This window comes from Pempheris klunzingeri, chromosome 19 (assembly GCF_042242105.1).
Source record: "Pempheris klunzingeri isolate RE-2024b chromosome 19, fPemKlu1.hap1, whole genome shotgun sequence".
Lineage (NCBI taxonomy): Eukaryota > Metazoa > Chordata > Actinopteri > Acropomatiformes > Pempheridae > Pempheris > Pempheris klunzingeri.
The window spans coordinates 16,206,397-16,221,475 of NC_092030.1; the positions used below are offsets into that span (position 1 = coordinate 16,206,397).

The 15,079-nt window shown below is 43.1% G+C and overlaps 1 protein-coding gene across 1 annotated transcript; it reads left to right on the forward strand.

Moving 5' to 3' along the window:
- Positions 1-718: 718 nt before the first annotated feature.
- On the forward strand, positions 719-11,784 carry ark2ca (arkadia (RNF111) C-terminal like ring finger ubiquitin ligase 2Ca). Its single transcript, XM_070850246.1, has 8 exons — positions 719-834; positions 7,733-8,033; positions 8,112-8,237; positions 8,382-8,511; positions 9,643-9,747; positions 10,079-10,174; positions 10,281-10,381; positions 11,600-11,784. Exons 1-8 carry the CDS (start codon positions 774-776, stop codon positions 11,715-11,717), a joined length of 1,038 nt encoding a protein of 345 aa, XP_070706347.1. The 5' UTR covers positions 719-773; the 3' UTR covers positions 11,718-11,784.
- The last annotated feature ends 3,295 nt before the right edge of the window (positions 11,785-15,079 follow it).

A 15,079-nucleotide genomic window follows, 5' to 3' on the forward strand; every position in this document is an offset into this window, starting at 1 on the left:
TTTCATCTTATTGTTCCTGCGTTTGGGACTCAGTGGATCATCTATCCAAAATAAGACGCCTCAGTGACGAGTAAACAACACGGGCATTAGGAAATGTTTCAGATTAGTTTGTAATATTCAATTCCTTTAAAATCAGGCCCTTATTTCTGACACGTACTTGCCAATGCTAGATATGAGGTTGGTGCACAGCTTTGCACGGGTCTTACCTGCAACATTTAATGCTTACTGTGTAAGCCAAGTCATTATGGCTGGTTGATGACAGTAGTCCAGAAGTAGAGCACAAAGTACAACATTTCCTTCTGAAATGTATTGGATTGGAAGCTGATGAATAATATCTTACAGATTATTAGATAACACACAATTTCTATTATGATTCCTTTGAAAAGCAGACCTTCTATTTCAGTGGTATGTGTGCCTAATTGTAAATAAACAGTGTATGCTGCTCGCTGGGGTGAAATCAGAAGGGGATCATGTCTGTTTGAAGGTCCCCGACTAGAAACCAGCACCGAGCAGCACTAAGTACCGTGTCTGCCATGGGGGGGAGGGGGCGGGCTGTCCAAAACACAGACATCCCCGCCCCGGCGCTCATCCCATTGGTGGAGCAGGGTGCCAAAGCCGGAGGGTCCTGATCGGAGGGGTCCAATGATTGGTTACCTGGGTGTGTGTGTGCAGGCAGCGCAGCCTGTCCGTTTGAATGTGCTGGGGACTGGAGGGGATCATTTCCATGGACCATCTGTCTCACTGGCTACCCACACAACAAAGAAGGACCCAGGATGGTGTTAGTACATGTTGGATATCTGGTTCTCCCCGTCTTCGGCTCAGTTAGAAATAGAGGTATGAGTAGCTCTACATATTCCTTTATCCTAACCCTAACAAATTTCTCTGCGTTTTCTTCTTTTAAACGTCCTCCAGTGATGTAAACAGAGCTGACACCTGCTAGCCAAAACGCAAGCCAGCGTTAATCGTAGTGTAGATTAACGTTAGCAGTCTTGCTAACTGTAGCGTCGCGACAATTTTAGCACGAAACGGGGCCGTTAACGCGTCGCTAGCGTGACTGGAGACATTTAATCTCACTAGAGACATTTGGTAGGATGCTTCAAGGCCCGTCGACGGCACCAAACGACCGCAGCTGTCAAATGGCAGCCCCGCTTTTCTTTTTATCCCCAGCTGTACTCAGCGGCTAGCGCGGTCTCTGTCTCACTGCGCGGTGTTTACGTGCGTTTGCAGCAATTGCGTGCAGTCCCAGCTAGCTAACCGTTAGTGAATCATAGCGGCTCTCAGCCTCGTTCACTAGCCCAGCTTCAGCTAATAAAGCCCACATGTAATGCTCTGTGCGGATGTGTCACGTATTTGGCTAATAACAAGCAGCAGGATCTGAACCGAAGCTTGACAAGAAACATGACAAGGGCTGTTTGCCCCCTTTGTGTGCAAACTGGCATCGAGTCTGCTGATGTCTTGCGCTCATTTCTACCCTGAGATCCATGAGTTCATGTAGCTGAACGCTTCTTCCATTAAAGATAGGCAGTGTGATAGCCGTACTTGAAATAGCAGGCTATGGCTGACTGTTATGGGCTTTAAAATGGTGGCATTTTGCACTAAATCTTTTTTTTATTTTATTTTTTTTAAATGTTTGTTTGATGCAAAGCGCCAAATAGATCCTGCAAATTGCGCTGCAGGCGAAAATCTGACCAACACAAAGGCTGAATAATCACAATCGCCGGATAACAATAATAACAATAACATCATCCTTCATTGCAGCAGGCTATCTGTGTTGATTGTGTAATAATAATAGTAGTAGTGTTAATTTGACGTGCATTGTTAAAACTACATGCAGTAGCACCAATGATTTCATTGTGCTTTTATTTGTGTTCTTTTTTCCTGTTCCATAGTATCGAGGCTGGCTCTACATTCCGCATTTCTCAGACCTTTGTCCCCCTCCATTGTGTAGCTAACGATCATCTGCTGCTGTCTGCCGTAGCCTCTGCCTGTTCTCTGCATCTAGCTGTATTGTGAACCCCTTCTTCCTCATTTCCTCTTTCCATCTGAAGACGACATTGGCATTAAAACCGAGTTCCCACTCATACCGTATCCTTCTGTGTAACAGACTAAAGAATAACACCTTCTGTAGAGAACAGTTTGTCTTTATTTAAACTGTCATGTTGCTCTTCAGTGAATAACCCATTGTAGCATTAGACTTTACTACAGACTGTCATTGTGATTCTCCCATTCAGTGTGGATAGACTACATTCTGCTGTAAATTTCTGTAAAGTGGATACATTTTGATCCTCCCCCCCCGATTCGATTACAGCAAGGCTTGATCGAACTCTGAATTCTCGCCTCCATCCCCTCTCTGCAAAGGTGCATTGTACCAGCATTTGACACCTATAAAGCACCTTTATGGTCACTTTCTCTATATAAGTTTGACCAATGAATTACCAATTGGACACCCGTAGTGATAAAGTCACAGTAATTTGTATGATTTTATTTTCACCTTTTGATGGTCCACTGCACCTGGTTTAGTGGCGTCCAAACAGCTGGTTATAATCCCATCTATGTGTGAAAGCCTTTGTTCCTGCTAGCTGAATTGATTGAGTCAGTCACAATAAATTGGCGAGACTCAGGTCTAACTCATCTTGCCATTTAAAAAAAATAAAATAAAAATAAAAATAATCCCCCTTTATCGATCCACTGTCATGCACAGCCCCCCTCTCAAGTCTTTTCCTCAGACACCTCCAGAATGCTATCCATTTTACAGGGATGTGTATATCCTGCACTGCTGTAGAACTCCTTTTTAGAATGAAAATGTCTTTTATTCTTTGGTTGTGGTTTTCTACCTTATGTTCTTGTATTAGATCCTAATGCATGGTCATTTTATACTTTTGTTTTTCCACATTGAACAGCAGATTCCAATGTAAACTTTGTGTAGAGATGTCCCTGCTATACTGAAATGTGCTGTAAGCATACACATCTACTCATTGGATGCTGCTTCTGTTCTGTTAACCCTAAAGAGAGCATGGTCGGGCCTTGCCTTTGGTCTTTATTTGCATGGTATTATTATGGTTATATAGGAAATATTACTCTTATTATTACTATTATCACACAGTGCCACACATACTAATAATCTCCAATAAAGACTGTAGTTTTCTTTCTAACCTTCAGTGTGCTTTTTGCTGATTTCCATGTGTTCCTCCCCTCCTCCCTCCACACTGTGCTGTCACTGAGACGGTCCCCTCACTCTTTATGTGCTCTCATTTCTCAGCTGTCTTTGACAGTTTCTTCAAGTTGCTGTACTTACTTTGCAGTAGGGGCAACCAAAGTTTCTATCCATTCAAAAAAGAAAAAAAAAAGCATGTTTACTCTGAAACACACCGATCTTTTTTTGTTTTTTATGTGACACGCTGTCATTCCTTCCTAATCCATACACTGTTGTTTCTAAAACAAAACACAGCCTCGCTCACATCCACTCATTGGTGTTCATTGGTGATGAGTTAACATTGGAACAACTTTGGGGCGACATGGATAAAATCCTTTTTCATGGTATATGTAAATTTGTATTGATGTCAATAGATATGCTGAATGTCAATTTTCTATGAAACCAACAGAAACTGATTTTATTTATAACAAATAACAATTCTGGCTAAATGTCCAACAAATCAAGTTACTTCAGTGCATTAATGCAAAAATCTTGTAAAAATCCAATACTGCCATAAAGCAGAATTGTCTAAAATACAGCCAAAGATATGAAACTGTCAAACACCATGGTATAAACAGCATGGCAAACGAATCGTCTCATGGTGCTCATCAACCACTCTACTTTAAGGTATTGAATGTTTGGTATCCAAACACAAAAAAGACATTTGAAATCTTTCCTCATTACGTTTACATTAAACACTGGGCTTCATTCTTCTGTAGGTTACGTTCTGTCGTATGTGTTATTACCGGAATAGTTCAAAATGTCGGGAATCTTGGGAACCTCTTATTTGTTTTCTGGCAGAGGGTTAGATGAGTGAATCGATACCACTCTCATGTCTGTATGCTGAATGTGAAGCCACAACCAGCTGCTGGTTAGCTTAGCTTTGCACAAAGACAGAAAACAGGGAGAAATAACAAAATCTGACTGCCAGCAGCTCTAAAGACCACAAATGAACGCGTATCTTGTTTGTTAAATTTGTACAGAAACGCAAGTGTAAAAACATAATTTTTGCCGTTGTACAAGAGTTATGTGCCAGACTATATCTTGGCTTTGAAATAGTTACCAAGAAATAGTCTGGTACATAACCCCCCCCCGTAATATTACAACATATCATTATCACATTTCAGTTTTTGTTTGGATTAAAGATAGATGATGTGATTATTGCTGTATTTCCAGTGGTTGTGCTAAGCTAACCAGCTATTAGCTGTAGCCTGACAGACAGGAGTCTGGTATTGATCTTCTTGTACAATGCTCCGCCAGAATGTCCAACTATATCTGTAATAGTCAACAATTGGGTAGCATAGTGAGAAACTAATTTGGTTGATGGTAACTATTTCATCTGTGCTCTGTCTGTGTTTCTAATGCAGGAAACTATTGGCCTCTGTCATGTAGTCCTTTTCTTGGTAATTAGATGAACAGACCTTGAAACACTTACAAATGAACTCTTAAATCACAGAAAACTGCAGCTGCTCACAGGTTTACAATGTAAAAATACATTCCTACACTTGCCCAGTTGCGCCTTTCGTAGCTTGGGACAATTAAGTAACTAAACCCAATTCAGCTCACATTAGTAGTGCAGAGGCTTTTCATTATTTACTACAGGGAGTCAGTAATGTCATTAGATTAACTCCTTTAGAGATGATATTTTTCATTAATAGGTAATAGTAATATTGTACTTAATATTGTCATTAATTAAGTTTATATGAGTTCTACAGAATAATTTGGTTCAAAAATCATTTTTCCTCTAATGGTTAAGGTTAATGTGCCATCTTGGTTTAAGAGTTGCTCTGCCTTTAATCAATGTGCTTTGCTTCTTTGAAAGTGGGGCAGTTGGTCACAACATGCAGCGCTGGCTCTGGTGTCGTTAACTTCAAGAATTAAGCTGCACATTTCAAATGTGAACTCAGCAATTTAAAGAGTCCGGGGCTTCTTGCTGCCATGTTCCAGCCACACGAGCCTTACATCTGTTCACAGTGTCCGAAATAGTAGTAGAGTTATTTATGTGCAGACACAAGGTGTGTCTGAGGCACAGCTCTGTGTGCTCAGCAACTTTGTCCACCGACTGCAGTAACAGACTCTGAAATAACTCTACAGCCGTATCGCATATGTTACTGCCCAGTAGCTGCACCAGTGCAGAACACATTAACATCAGATGTTTTGTCTTGCACCCAGCACCCACTCTGTCCTTATTTGACCGATGTACACCATCAAGGTCAGTGAGATGTGTGCAAGCATGTATCTCATGGAGCCATTTCTATGCAGGTTTTCAGTCCAGTTGTACAACACAGGCTTGTTTCACTCATTTGTGCCTCACTGTGATTGTGAGTGTGCTAATCAGTGAAATCAGCTCGTGTGGTTAGTTAGTTTTTATTGAAAAAAAACCTGCATGCACACAGCTCATAGTGTCACATGATGGAAGACCACCGCACTAGGCAGGAGACAGGATTATGTCGGAGAGGAGGTGCGATTGTAAAGCTGCAGTGATGGAGGCAGGAGGGGGGAGGGAGAGAGAGAGAGACAGGTTCGATGTCAGACTGCTGCAGTCGCGGCTGGGCAGGGCTTACGGGCTGTCACTCATGCTGGGACACCATGCCGCAGCCACATTGTGGGGGAGGGGCTCGCTGTGCAGCAGCTCAGGGGTGAGGAGAGGTAGATGGGAGTGTGTGAGTGCGTGCTGCACATGAGCGTGGATGGGTGGGGGTCTGCTCTGCGAAAATCAGGCATTTTGTATCTAAAAATCAAAGTCGAAGCAGAGATGTTAGAATAACAACATCAGGGCTGTTTCAGCTGGCAGCACTGCATTATGTAAAATATTAATGTCAGCGGTTCATGCTGTGAAGGAGCCCAGGGACCAATAATTTGATATTTGCTCTGAGCCTCACACTGAGCCCCTTCTTACCGGGTCACAGGCTTTACACAAAAGTGACGTACAGTCCCTTTACCAATCCAAACCAGCAGTCTGCCATTTCTGCTCCACTTCCTCAGACAAATGTTCTCAGCTTGCCCATGGCTCTCAAGGTTCACTGGCGTCCCATGTCCCAAGGCTGCATGCGACATAGCAACACAACAGCCATTCAAATTAAAGGAATAATTTGGCATTTTTGGGAAATGCATTTATTTGTTTTCTGGTGGACAGTTACACGAGAAGATTGATTGAAAATGAATGGTTTTAGACTTTGGTTTTTGAACAGATTCAACAAACAACATGTTATTTAGAGATGCTGGTAAGCCTATGTTGCACAGAGCCAGGCTAGCTGTTTTCCTGTTTCCAGTCTTGTGCTAAGCTAAGCTAACCGGTGCCTATCAATCCATCAATCTCCAGCAATCCTCTCCTCTAAATGTCAGAAAGAGAGCAACATATTCCCAAAAGGTTGAACTATTCCTTAAAATTAATGTAATAAATATATGAATGCTCATGCAGACAAAGGACATTGTGGGATTAGAATGGTACACACTTGATCATTTCTAAATTAGATCTCCACTCAGTGATCCGTCTACTGTTAATCAGATTTGTCAGAAAATGCTAAATATATCACAAGCTATTAACTAATAGCCGCATCCACTTTCCTCTTAATATTAGCTACACAATGTCACTCCATGTTACTCTGCAACAAGTCTTGCCTCGTTCAAAACAGTTGATGAGACAATTATTTCTTCCAATATACATGATCTAAATGGACTCTACATATTCCTGGGCCGCGCAAAGGCACAATACTACAGCATCTCATTAAAGACAGTGCAGAGTCCACCCTCCAGACCCTGCTGTCTGCATCCTTTTCCTAGAAAACTGTAATGAGAAGCTGGAGTAGTAACTATTTCTCCCCACTTCACCTTCCTCCCAGCTCTCCTTTCTGTGAGCTCGGAGTAATTCGTATTGATTGTTTTGTGCAACTCAATACCGAGGTGATTCAGTGGGACTACCGTACAATCTCATGTCTGCTCCACCTCTGATGGGCAGGGGTGGGGGAAGAGAGAGGACGCGGAGGCGGATAATCTTTTGAGCCCACCTCAGTTGCTGCGGAGGGTTTTAATGAGAACTCTGCAGTAGAACATTTGTTCCTTCAAACGGCATATATGATATAGAGCAGATCAAACGAATCTATTAAATTGAGTAGCAGTGGACCACAGACAATCCCCGGTGCTGTAGTTCTTCTTGGAATCACACCAGGCTGTTAGTGAAGATCCATCCTTCCTGCTGGCTGTACTATGGCAAGTGGAGAGGCAGGCCATTGGGTGCAATCTGTGTGTGGGTTTAGATGATGCTCCACGGGGGGTCTGGATGTCTGTGTCCTCCATCTGCTGTTTTGTCTGTCTTGTCTTGTCTCATCCCGTGTCAGGTCTTTTCTATTTTTATGTTGTCTCTGAGTGATTGGTTGTTTTTTTTTTTTCATGAGCAAGCCAGGAAGTCTGCTGTTTTTTGCAATCACGTGTGTCAATATGTACTTTTCACTGGTTTGTGTCTTTGTGGTGTTTGTTTGAGTGAAAGAGATTGCAGGCTTATCTGGCTCAGCTCTGATCGCTTGCATTTATTTCCCATAGGAGCACACTTCACCAGGCATCAACACAGCCATGCTACCTCCTGCCGACACTTTCACCTGGGTGCTCCCCAGGCACCCATCTCAGCAGAGTTCCCTCTAGGACACGCCAGCCAGCCGCCTCAGACTGGCCTGGCCACCCACCTGCCCCCGGCACACCATCCGCCCCTCACTGCCCTGCCTGCACCCCCTCAGTTCCAGGATGTGCCGGGGCCTCCATTCCTACCTCAGGCCTTACACCAGCAATACCTCATCCAGCAGCAGCTTCTTGAAGCGCAGCACCGCAGGATTCTCCCACACTCAAGGTAGAACTCCTACCTACAGACTAATACAGATACACACAACAGAAAACCCAGTCTTATCTTATCTTTATCTTATTGCAGGAGAAACCAGGAGCGGATCCCCCTGAACCCTCACCGACTGCGTTCAGGCTATGAGTACTCCCCTCCCCTCCATGTTCCCCAGCCAATGACACAACAGCAGCGATACCTGGCCGAAGGCACCGACTGGTGAGTCACTGTCGCTCATAAACGAGAATCCTGTGGAGCCGTGAAACGATTCCACCCTTAAGTCTCTGCACCCATCTGTCTGTCTGTCACATTGCCTAGCACGAGTGATGATATTGATTTAGTCGCCTGTCTGTCTCCCTGCAGGGATCTCAGCGTTGATGCTGGCCTCCCTCACCACCAGTACCAGCTCCAGCAGCTTCCGCAGCACTATCAGCATTACTTGGCCTCGCCTCGAATGCACCACTTCCCCAGGAACACATCCTCTGCACAAGTGGTATGCTGGCACCCTGCTATTTTTATGCCTCCGTGCCAGACAGCCGTTGCTGGAGGCATTATGTTTGCAGGTTGTCCGCCCGTATATACGCACATGTGTGGAAGTGAAATTTTATTCCAAAAATCCACAGCACACAAACAAACAAGTCCCTCATGGACAAATTTGGCCCAAATGCACACTTGCACTCAAGAATAAGCTTTTTTATTTTAGGGGTTGAAGGTCAAAATCACTATGACCTCACATCCGTAATTACAGGTGGCACAAACGTCCTCTTGGCTCAAGAATGAACAGATTAGTTTTGATGGTCAAAGGTGACTGAGACCTCAGAAAAAACTGAAACATTCATTCACTAATTAGGGCAAAATTTCACGTAGTTGTCTGATAGGATAAAAGAATGAAATGATGGCATTTTATATTCCAAAGGTCAAAGGTCAACTTCACTGCGACACCAACGGAAGGGGAGATAGTGACCGTTTTTCACATTAGGACAAATATTAAATCAGTGACACTAATCTTGGGTGCCCACTTTGAAACTGTGGTGATTGCATTGATTGCATAGATCTTCTGTGCTGCCAGTTTGAAGATGTATGTAAAGCTTCCACGTTTTAGAATCTGTAGCTGTTGCAGCAACATCCATATTTGGGGCTCTACTGTCATGGGTACGTACAACTGTGAGGTGGTCATTCTAGTTTGATCACAGTGTAGCAATTTGCACGGACAGTTTCTTAAAAAGGATCAGAATTGATGCAGTAGAACCATCAATATTGTTTTTTTTTTTTTATTCCACTCATTTTTCTTTGTGAAGAACTTAACCCACAATGCAACTCCACCACCAACGGTCTAAGTAGGCGATTCAGGTACATTATGCTAGTAGTGGCTAATGTAGCCTCGTGATGAGGGGAGGGCCACAGAGGTCTGGTAACCTCACTTCTTTGTGACTCCACGCCCCCAGACTGCAGCAGTCTTTTACTGTTTTGCAAACAGAAGCAGAGTTTTGGTGTTTGTGTCAACTTCAGTAGCCTCTCAAATGGGGATTTTGTTTCAAACAATGCATCAAAACAATGGAGAAGAACTGTGTTTGACTACAGGATCAGCGCTGCAGTAAAATGATGAAGAGCTCTCTTTTGTTAGGTCGTGCATGAAATCAGAAACTACCCGTACCCCCAGCTGCACCTGTTGGCACTGCAAAGTCTGAATCCTTCAAGGCACGCCACCGCCGTGCGAGAAAGTTATGAGGTAAATCGATCTCTAAATACATTTCATACACTTTTCACCCCTCCATACTGAAACAACAGTCTCACCTTAAGGTCAATTTAGCAGCTGTTCTGGTGCTTTCAATCATATCACATGTTCTTTAGCAGATAGAGTTGCTGCTCATTTGTCATGGAATGGCAATTTTCCTTTCCTTTTCTTCAAAATTCAGCTTCAAAGTTCCTCTTGATCTTGGAAACATCATTTGGCAAAAAATAGTCTAACCTAACAGTCCATTTAGTAGCTCCTCTATTATTAGGCGTCTGTCTTCTTCTACTCTATATCATTCTCAAGTGTGTGTCCACGTTTCGATCAGGAGCTGTTGCAGTTGGAGGACCGGCTGGGGAGCGTCAGTAGAGGAGCTGTTCAGACAACCATAGAGAGGTTCACCTTTCCACACAAATACAAGAAGGTAGGGCACAATAAACATGCAGAGACATAAGCTGTCGAAAATATTCACATAGGGTTTTTCTAACCGTGCCTTTTGTCTCTCTCTCTGTAATCTGACCTGCTAACAGAGAAAGCCCCTGCAGCTGAAGATTGGAGAAGAGGAGGAAACAGATGTGGATGAGAAATGTACCATCTGTTTGTCCATGCTGGAGGACGGAGAGGACGTCAGGTCAGAAACGTGTCAATAGCCGCAGAATCCTACTTTTTAACAAAAGCATGACTTTTCTTTAAAGGGGATTTTAAAACCAAATTTGGGAAACAATTCTCTACTGATTCTGAGCTACTGATTCGAGACCAGTTGTCAGGCAACCAGTGGAGCCTACAGGATGTTTCATCTCACAGCCAAGAAATAGTCCAATAAAATCCAGAATTGCCTTTTTTACATTTCAGTTTTTATTCCACTTAAACTAACAAGATATAAAGTGTTAATTAGTGATTAGGCAAATGTGTTCCCCTGACAGAGCCAGGCTAGCTGTTTCCCTCTGTTTCCAGTGTTTGTGCTAAGCTAACTGGCTGCTGTAGCCTTATGGACAGATATGTGAGTGGTATGAATCTTTTTATATAAGACATATCTCTCAAAATGTCTTAAAACTAAAACTATTTCTTTAAATGAATAAGATAAATATATTAATGTAATTCCTTTAAGGGATATTGTAAGATTTTGTGTTCACATCAAAAATTATAGACTTGATGATTTCAATTAGAGCTCAACCCAGTGAACCATCGACTGTTCATTACATTTTTCAGCAAATGCTGAATCTATCACAAACCATTAACTAATAGCTAAATCTTGCATCTCGCTCTCATTAGATATACAGTGTTGTCACTCCAGATCATAACAATCTTGCTTTAATCTGTCTGGTTCAGCTTTAAACAGCTGACCCAACAATAGATAAGACAATTAGTCTGCGGATTTTGTGACTACCTCAGGGAGCCTGGCTAGCTGTTTCCACCTGCTTCCAGTCTTCGTGCTAAGCTAAGCTAACCAGCTGCTGGCTCTGGCTTCATAATTAAATGGCAAATATGAAAGTGGTATCGACCTTCTAGTTTAACTCACCACGAGAAAAATACCAAACTGTTTCTTTAAGCAGTGACATGAGCATTAGCACCTACACGTGCATTAGGGGAGTGAAATTCAGGGGACGGGAACTGTGCCCTGGGATGAGGAAAGAGGGTCGGTTTACAGCATATGGAGTCTCAGCTGTCTGAGAGGCATGTAGGATTGATGACTCAACAGAAGTCTGCTCTGCATGCCTGAATGAACAAAATTAACTCCCTGTTGCTTTCAGAAGTTCTTTGCAAGCACATAACTGCATGCATCAGGAGAGCGTGCTAACCAATGTGACTCAACATTGATCCCGTGGCTCTCTGTCTCTCTGCCCTCCAGGAGATTGCCCTGCATGCACCTCTTCCACCAGGGCTGTGTGGACCAATGGCTGGCCACCAGCAGGAAGTGTCCTATCTGTCGAGTTGACATCGAAACACAGCTGAACCCCGACAGCTGATGAGATTCAACCTCCACCTCCACCCCATCGTTCGGTCGTCGATCACCCTCGTGTGGTCCCTGCTTTCTTTCGCCCGGGCTTGCCGCCCCCCCACCCCTCCCACCCCTTCCGTTGGGTGCTTTGCCAAATGTCTCCAGACTTCATGTGACATCACCACCCTTCTGACTCACGCTTTACTGAGCCAAGCCAGGATAACTAACTGCACGAGAGGCCGCGAAGGACTCTCTTTATATAGAAGCACATCCCTCTGGAGGCAAAAGACACAAACACACACACACAAACACACACACACACATACACACACACACACACACACACACACACACACACACACACACACACACACACACACACACACACACACACACTCATGTTCACAGGGTTTACTTGTAGCTTGCTGGTCGTAAGTGGGGTGTTGTTGCTGTTGTGGTGTTGTACTGTAGGTAGCCCTGGGCTGTGTAGCATGTCCTCAAAGCCATGACTTAATGTCCTGAGAGTGGAAAACACATAACCCCACACTGAGCTGGCTACTTTCTCTCTTTTTCTCTCTCTCTTTCTATATATATAAATATTACATATATATATTTCTCTCTTTTCAAACACACTTCAATCAAAATGAATATTCTGCCAGACAAGAAAACTTAACAGAAACTAAATGCTCTGATGCCATGTTTACCTAAAGATCATTTGTGGTCGTTGTAGAGTAGCAGTAACCAACAAGTGATATCTGGTGTGCTGTTGCCGTCTTGGGGGGCGAGCACCAGCTAGCTGAGTGTTTTAATTCTATCATGCAGCTTTGACATTTTGCAATACAGTTGTACATTCACCTTGGGTTGGTGTCGTGTGAGATGGTGTCATGTGAGCAGGCCTCTCTCACTGCCGTGGAGGCCGAGCCCAGTGATCGAGTCCTTGTGTGTTTAAAATTTCAAAATAGCTAGAAAGTGTTTTTACCAAAATGCATTTTTGTCACCGTGTAGCTTGAATCTGGCACGCAGGTTCACATGCGTGCATGCGTGTGTGTGTGTGTGTGTGTGAGTGTGTGTGTGCGCTCTACCCTGCTGTGTGTGACTTAAAGAATGCATCTAACAAATGTGTGGGTGTTCAGAAAGAGCAAATGTGAGTGTGTTGCAGGGGTTCCAGGCAACACCTAGTTAACTCGCTGTAGGTTAATAGCATGGCCACTGGAGTTCTTATACAACACAAAGCCAAAAAATAAAGGAATGGAAAAAAGGAAACTATTTTGCGCTGCAGAGCAAGGTGGGAGGAAGATTTTGCTGCCCTTGCACCTTCATCTGGCGTTGGGCCAGTGGCAGCACAGTGTGTACTAAAAGTGCATGTTTCATCGTTGACTTGCGCTGTTAGCTTTGGTAGCGTTTCTTCAATTTAAAAAGGTACAGAGATGGCTTTGCATGACTTAGTTAATCTGAGCTGTGACTATCTTCTCAACACTAACAAACCAACAAAAAAAAAAATGAGCACGGTGTCAGTGGCTGCTCCCCTGACTTGTAGCGTGTGTTCATCCTGTTCCCTTTGGTGGCAACGATGGGATCTTCTTTTTGATGTTTACCTTATTGCCTAAAAAACAAGCACATGTGACAATAGTTATAGCAACAAAAAAGGTTTTTTCCTTGGTATTGCATTTGCGTTGGTTTATTTAGGTATAGATTCATGCAGTGTTTGAGCAGAGAGAGGAGCTTGCGTATTGATCTTGTGTATTTGTGTGACAGACCTCCCCTCGTGGTTGCTATGCTGGTTGCTATGCTGTATTGCTAGAACATGTAGAACGTGATGCGACGGAGGCAGCCTCCCTCTCGCAGTGCACACAGACACGAGACAGCACAACAGCAGGAAAACATTCAGGCTGTTTAAACCAAGTCAGGCCTCTCTCTCACGACTTGGTCCGACCAGGTTTCTTTTCTGTCTTCTTCTTACTGTTTTAAACCCTTTGTGTGGGCTTGTCATTTCAGTTCCACAGGGCCGTGTGTTATGCCTTTAGGACCCTCGCTGTCCTATGCACTGTGATAGTAAAGGATAAGCCCAGATAGTCTTTTAGCTTTATGGGCTGAGGATCAATTAACAAGGATTACTTCTCCCAGTCTTGTGCACTGCCAGTGTTGACACTGCCTCCTCCTGTAGTGGAGTCATCTGTGATGAAGTTTTCATAGTTTACACAGGGTGTTGTCAGTTGAGATGCCTTAAGTATTTAACAATCATAATTTATTACTAACTGTAGATATTGTGGGTATGTATTTAATTTTGTATAGTTTTTTGGGGGGCGACTGAATCATAATTTATTTATTTAGAAATAACACAAAAATGCTATGAAAAAAAACTATTACCTCATTTTTGCATTGTTTTAAATGGGAATGCTTTGCATGCAGTTGTACCTTTTGGAACACTAAAGATAAAAAAAGAAAAAAAAAAATTAGCCCTGCTGTTTGATCTCCACAAGCTGGCTGTGCGATGTTTACTGTCCAAGGCTGAGCTACTGAGCCCGCTCTCCGTCTCTCTCTCTCTCTTTCTCTCTCTCTCTCTCTTTCTCTCTTTCTTTTTCTCAGTCTCTCTCTCTCTTTCTCATGTGGTGCTGTGGATCTTGGTTACATTCCATTCAATGCAATTTCTCTGATCCCCCATGCTGTGATGTAGTGGACAAACTGCAATGAAGTGAACTGGTTTTAGTTTGTGATAATAATTTTTTCTTGTTTTGCACTCACTTGTTGAAATATGGGAACCCTCTCACTGGCAAAAAAGTTAGTTTAGATAATTTGATATTATCGCTAAGAACTCTGGCTTTTATTTTTTACGCTCTGCTTCTCACAGTGCACTATGAGTCTTAATGATGATCTGTGAAGCATGTTCCTTCGCTTTAACTCTTTGTATCTGTCCTTAATTTTCATTTCTCTGGTGGTTCTCTTTAGTTCTTTTTCCAGAGTAGTTTGTAGACTTTAGCATAACAAGTGCCTCGCTTTAAGTGTTAGGAGATATTTCCATATTAAACCATTAATAACAATCAACCCACCATGCCTTATAGGTTGCATAATTAATTTAAAGGATGAGTCACGGAGGAGCTGAGACAACATCTGACAGGTGTCTATAAAAGCCATTATCCTCAAAATTCAACTGTCCAAAACAGCTGTTGGTTTGTAGTGCTGAAGCATTACATGCTGTGGAAATGGTTCTATACAGAGGCATGTTTCACTGCTCCCACGGCTTTACAAACACCACAGAAATTCTTCCTTGGTTCATTTCTCTATTCCTTATCGTATCTTCTATCTCCTGCTCTCCATTTCTCTGTTATTTTACCGTCCGTCTCTCCTCTCAGAATCTATCCTCTGTTTCCTTTCACAGTCTAAAAGGGAAGG

Coding starts and splice junctions, on each gene's coding strand:
- ark2ca (XM_070850246.1), top strand. CDS start 774: ATGGTGTTAGTACATGTTGGATATCTGGTTCTCCCCGTCTTCGGCTCA. Junction 10,175..10,280: donor TTCCACACAAATACAAGAAG/GTAGGGCACAAT, acceptor ACCTGCTAACAG/AGAAAGCCCCTGCAGCTGAA. Junction 10,382..11,599: donor GAGGACGGAGAGGACGTCAG/GTCAGAAACGTG, acceptor TCTGCCCTCCAG/GAGATTGCCCTGCATGCACC.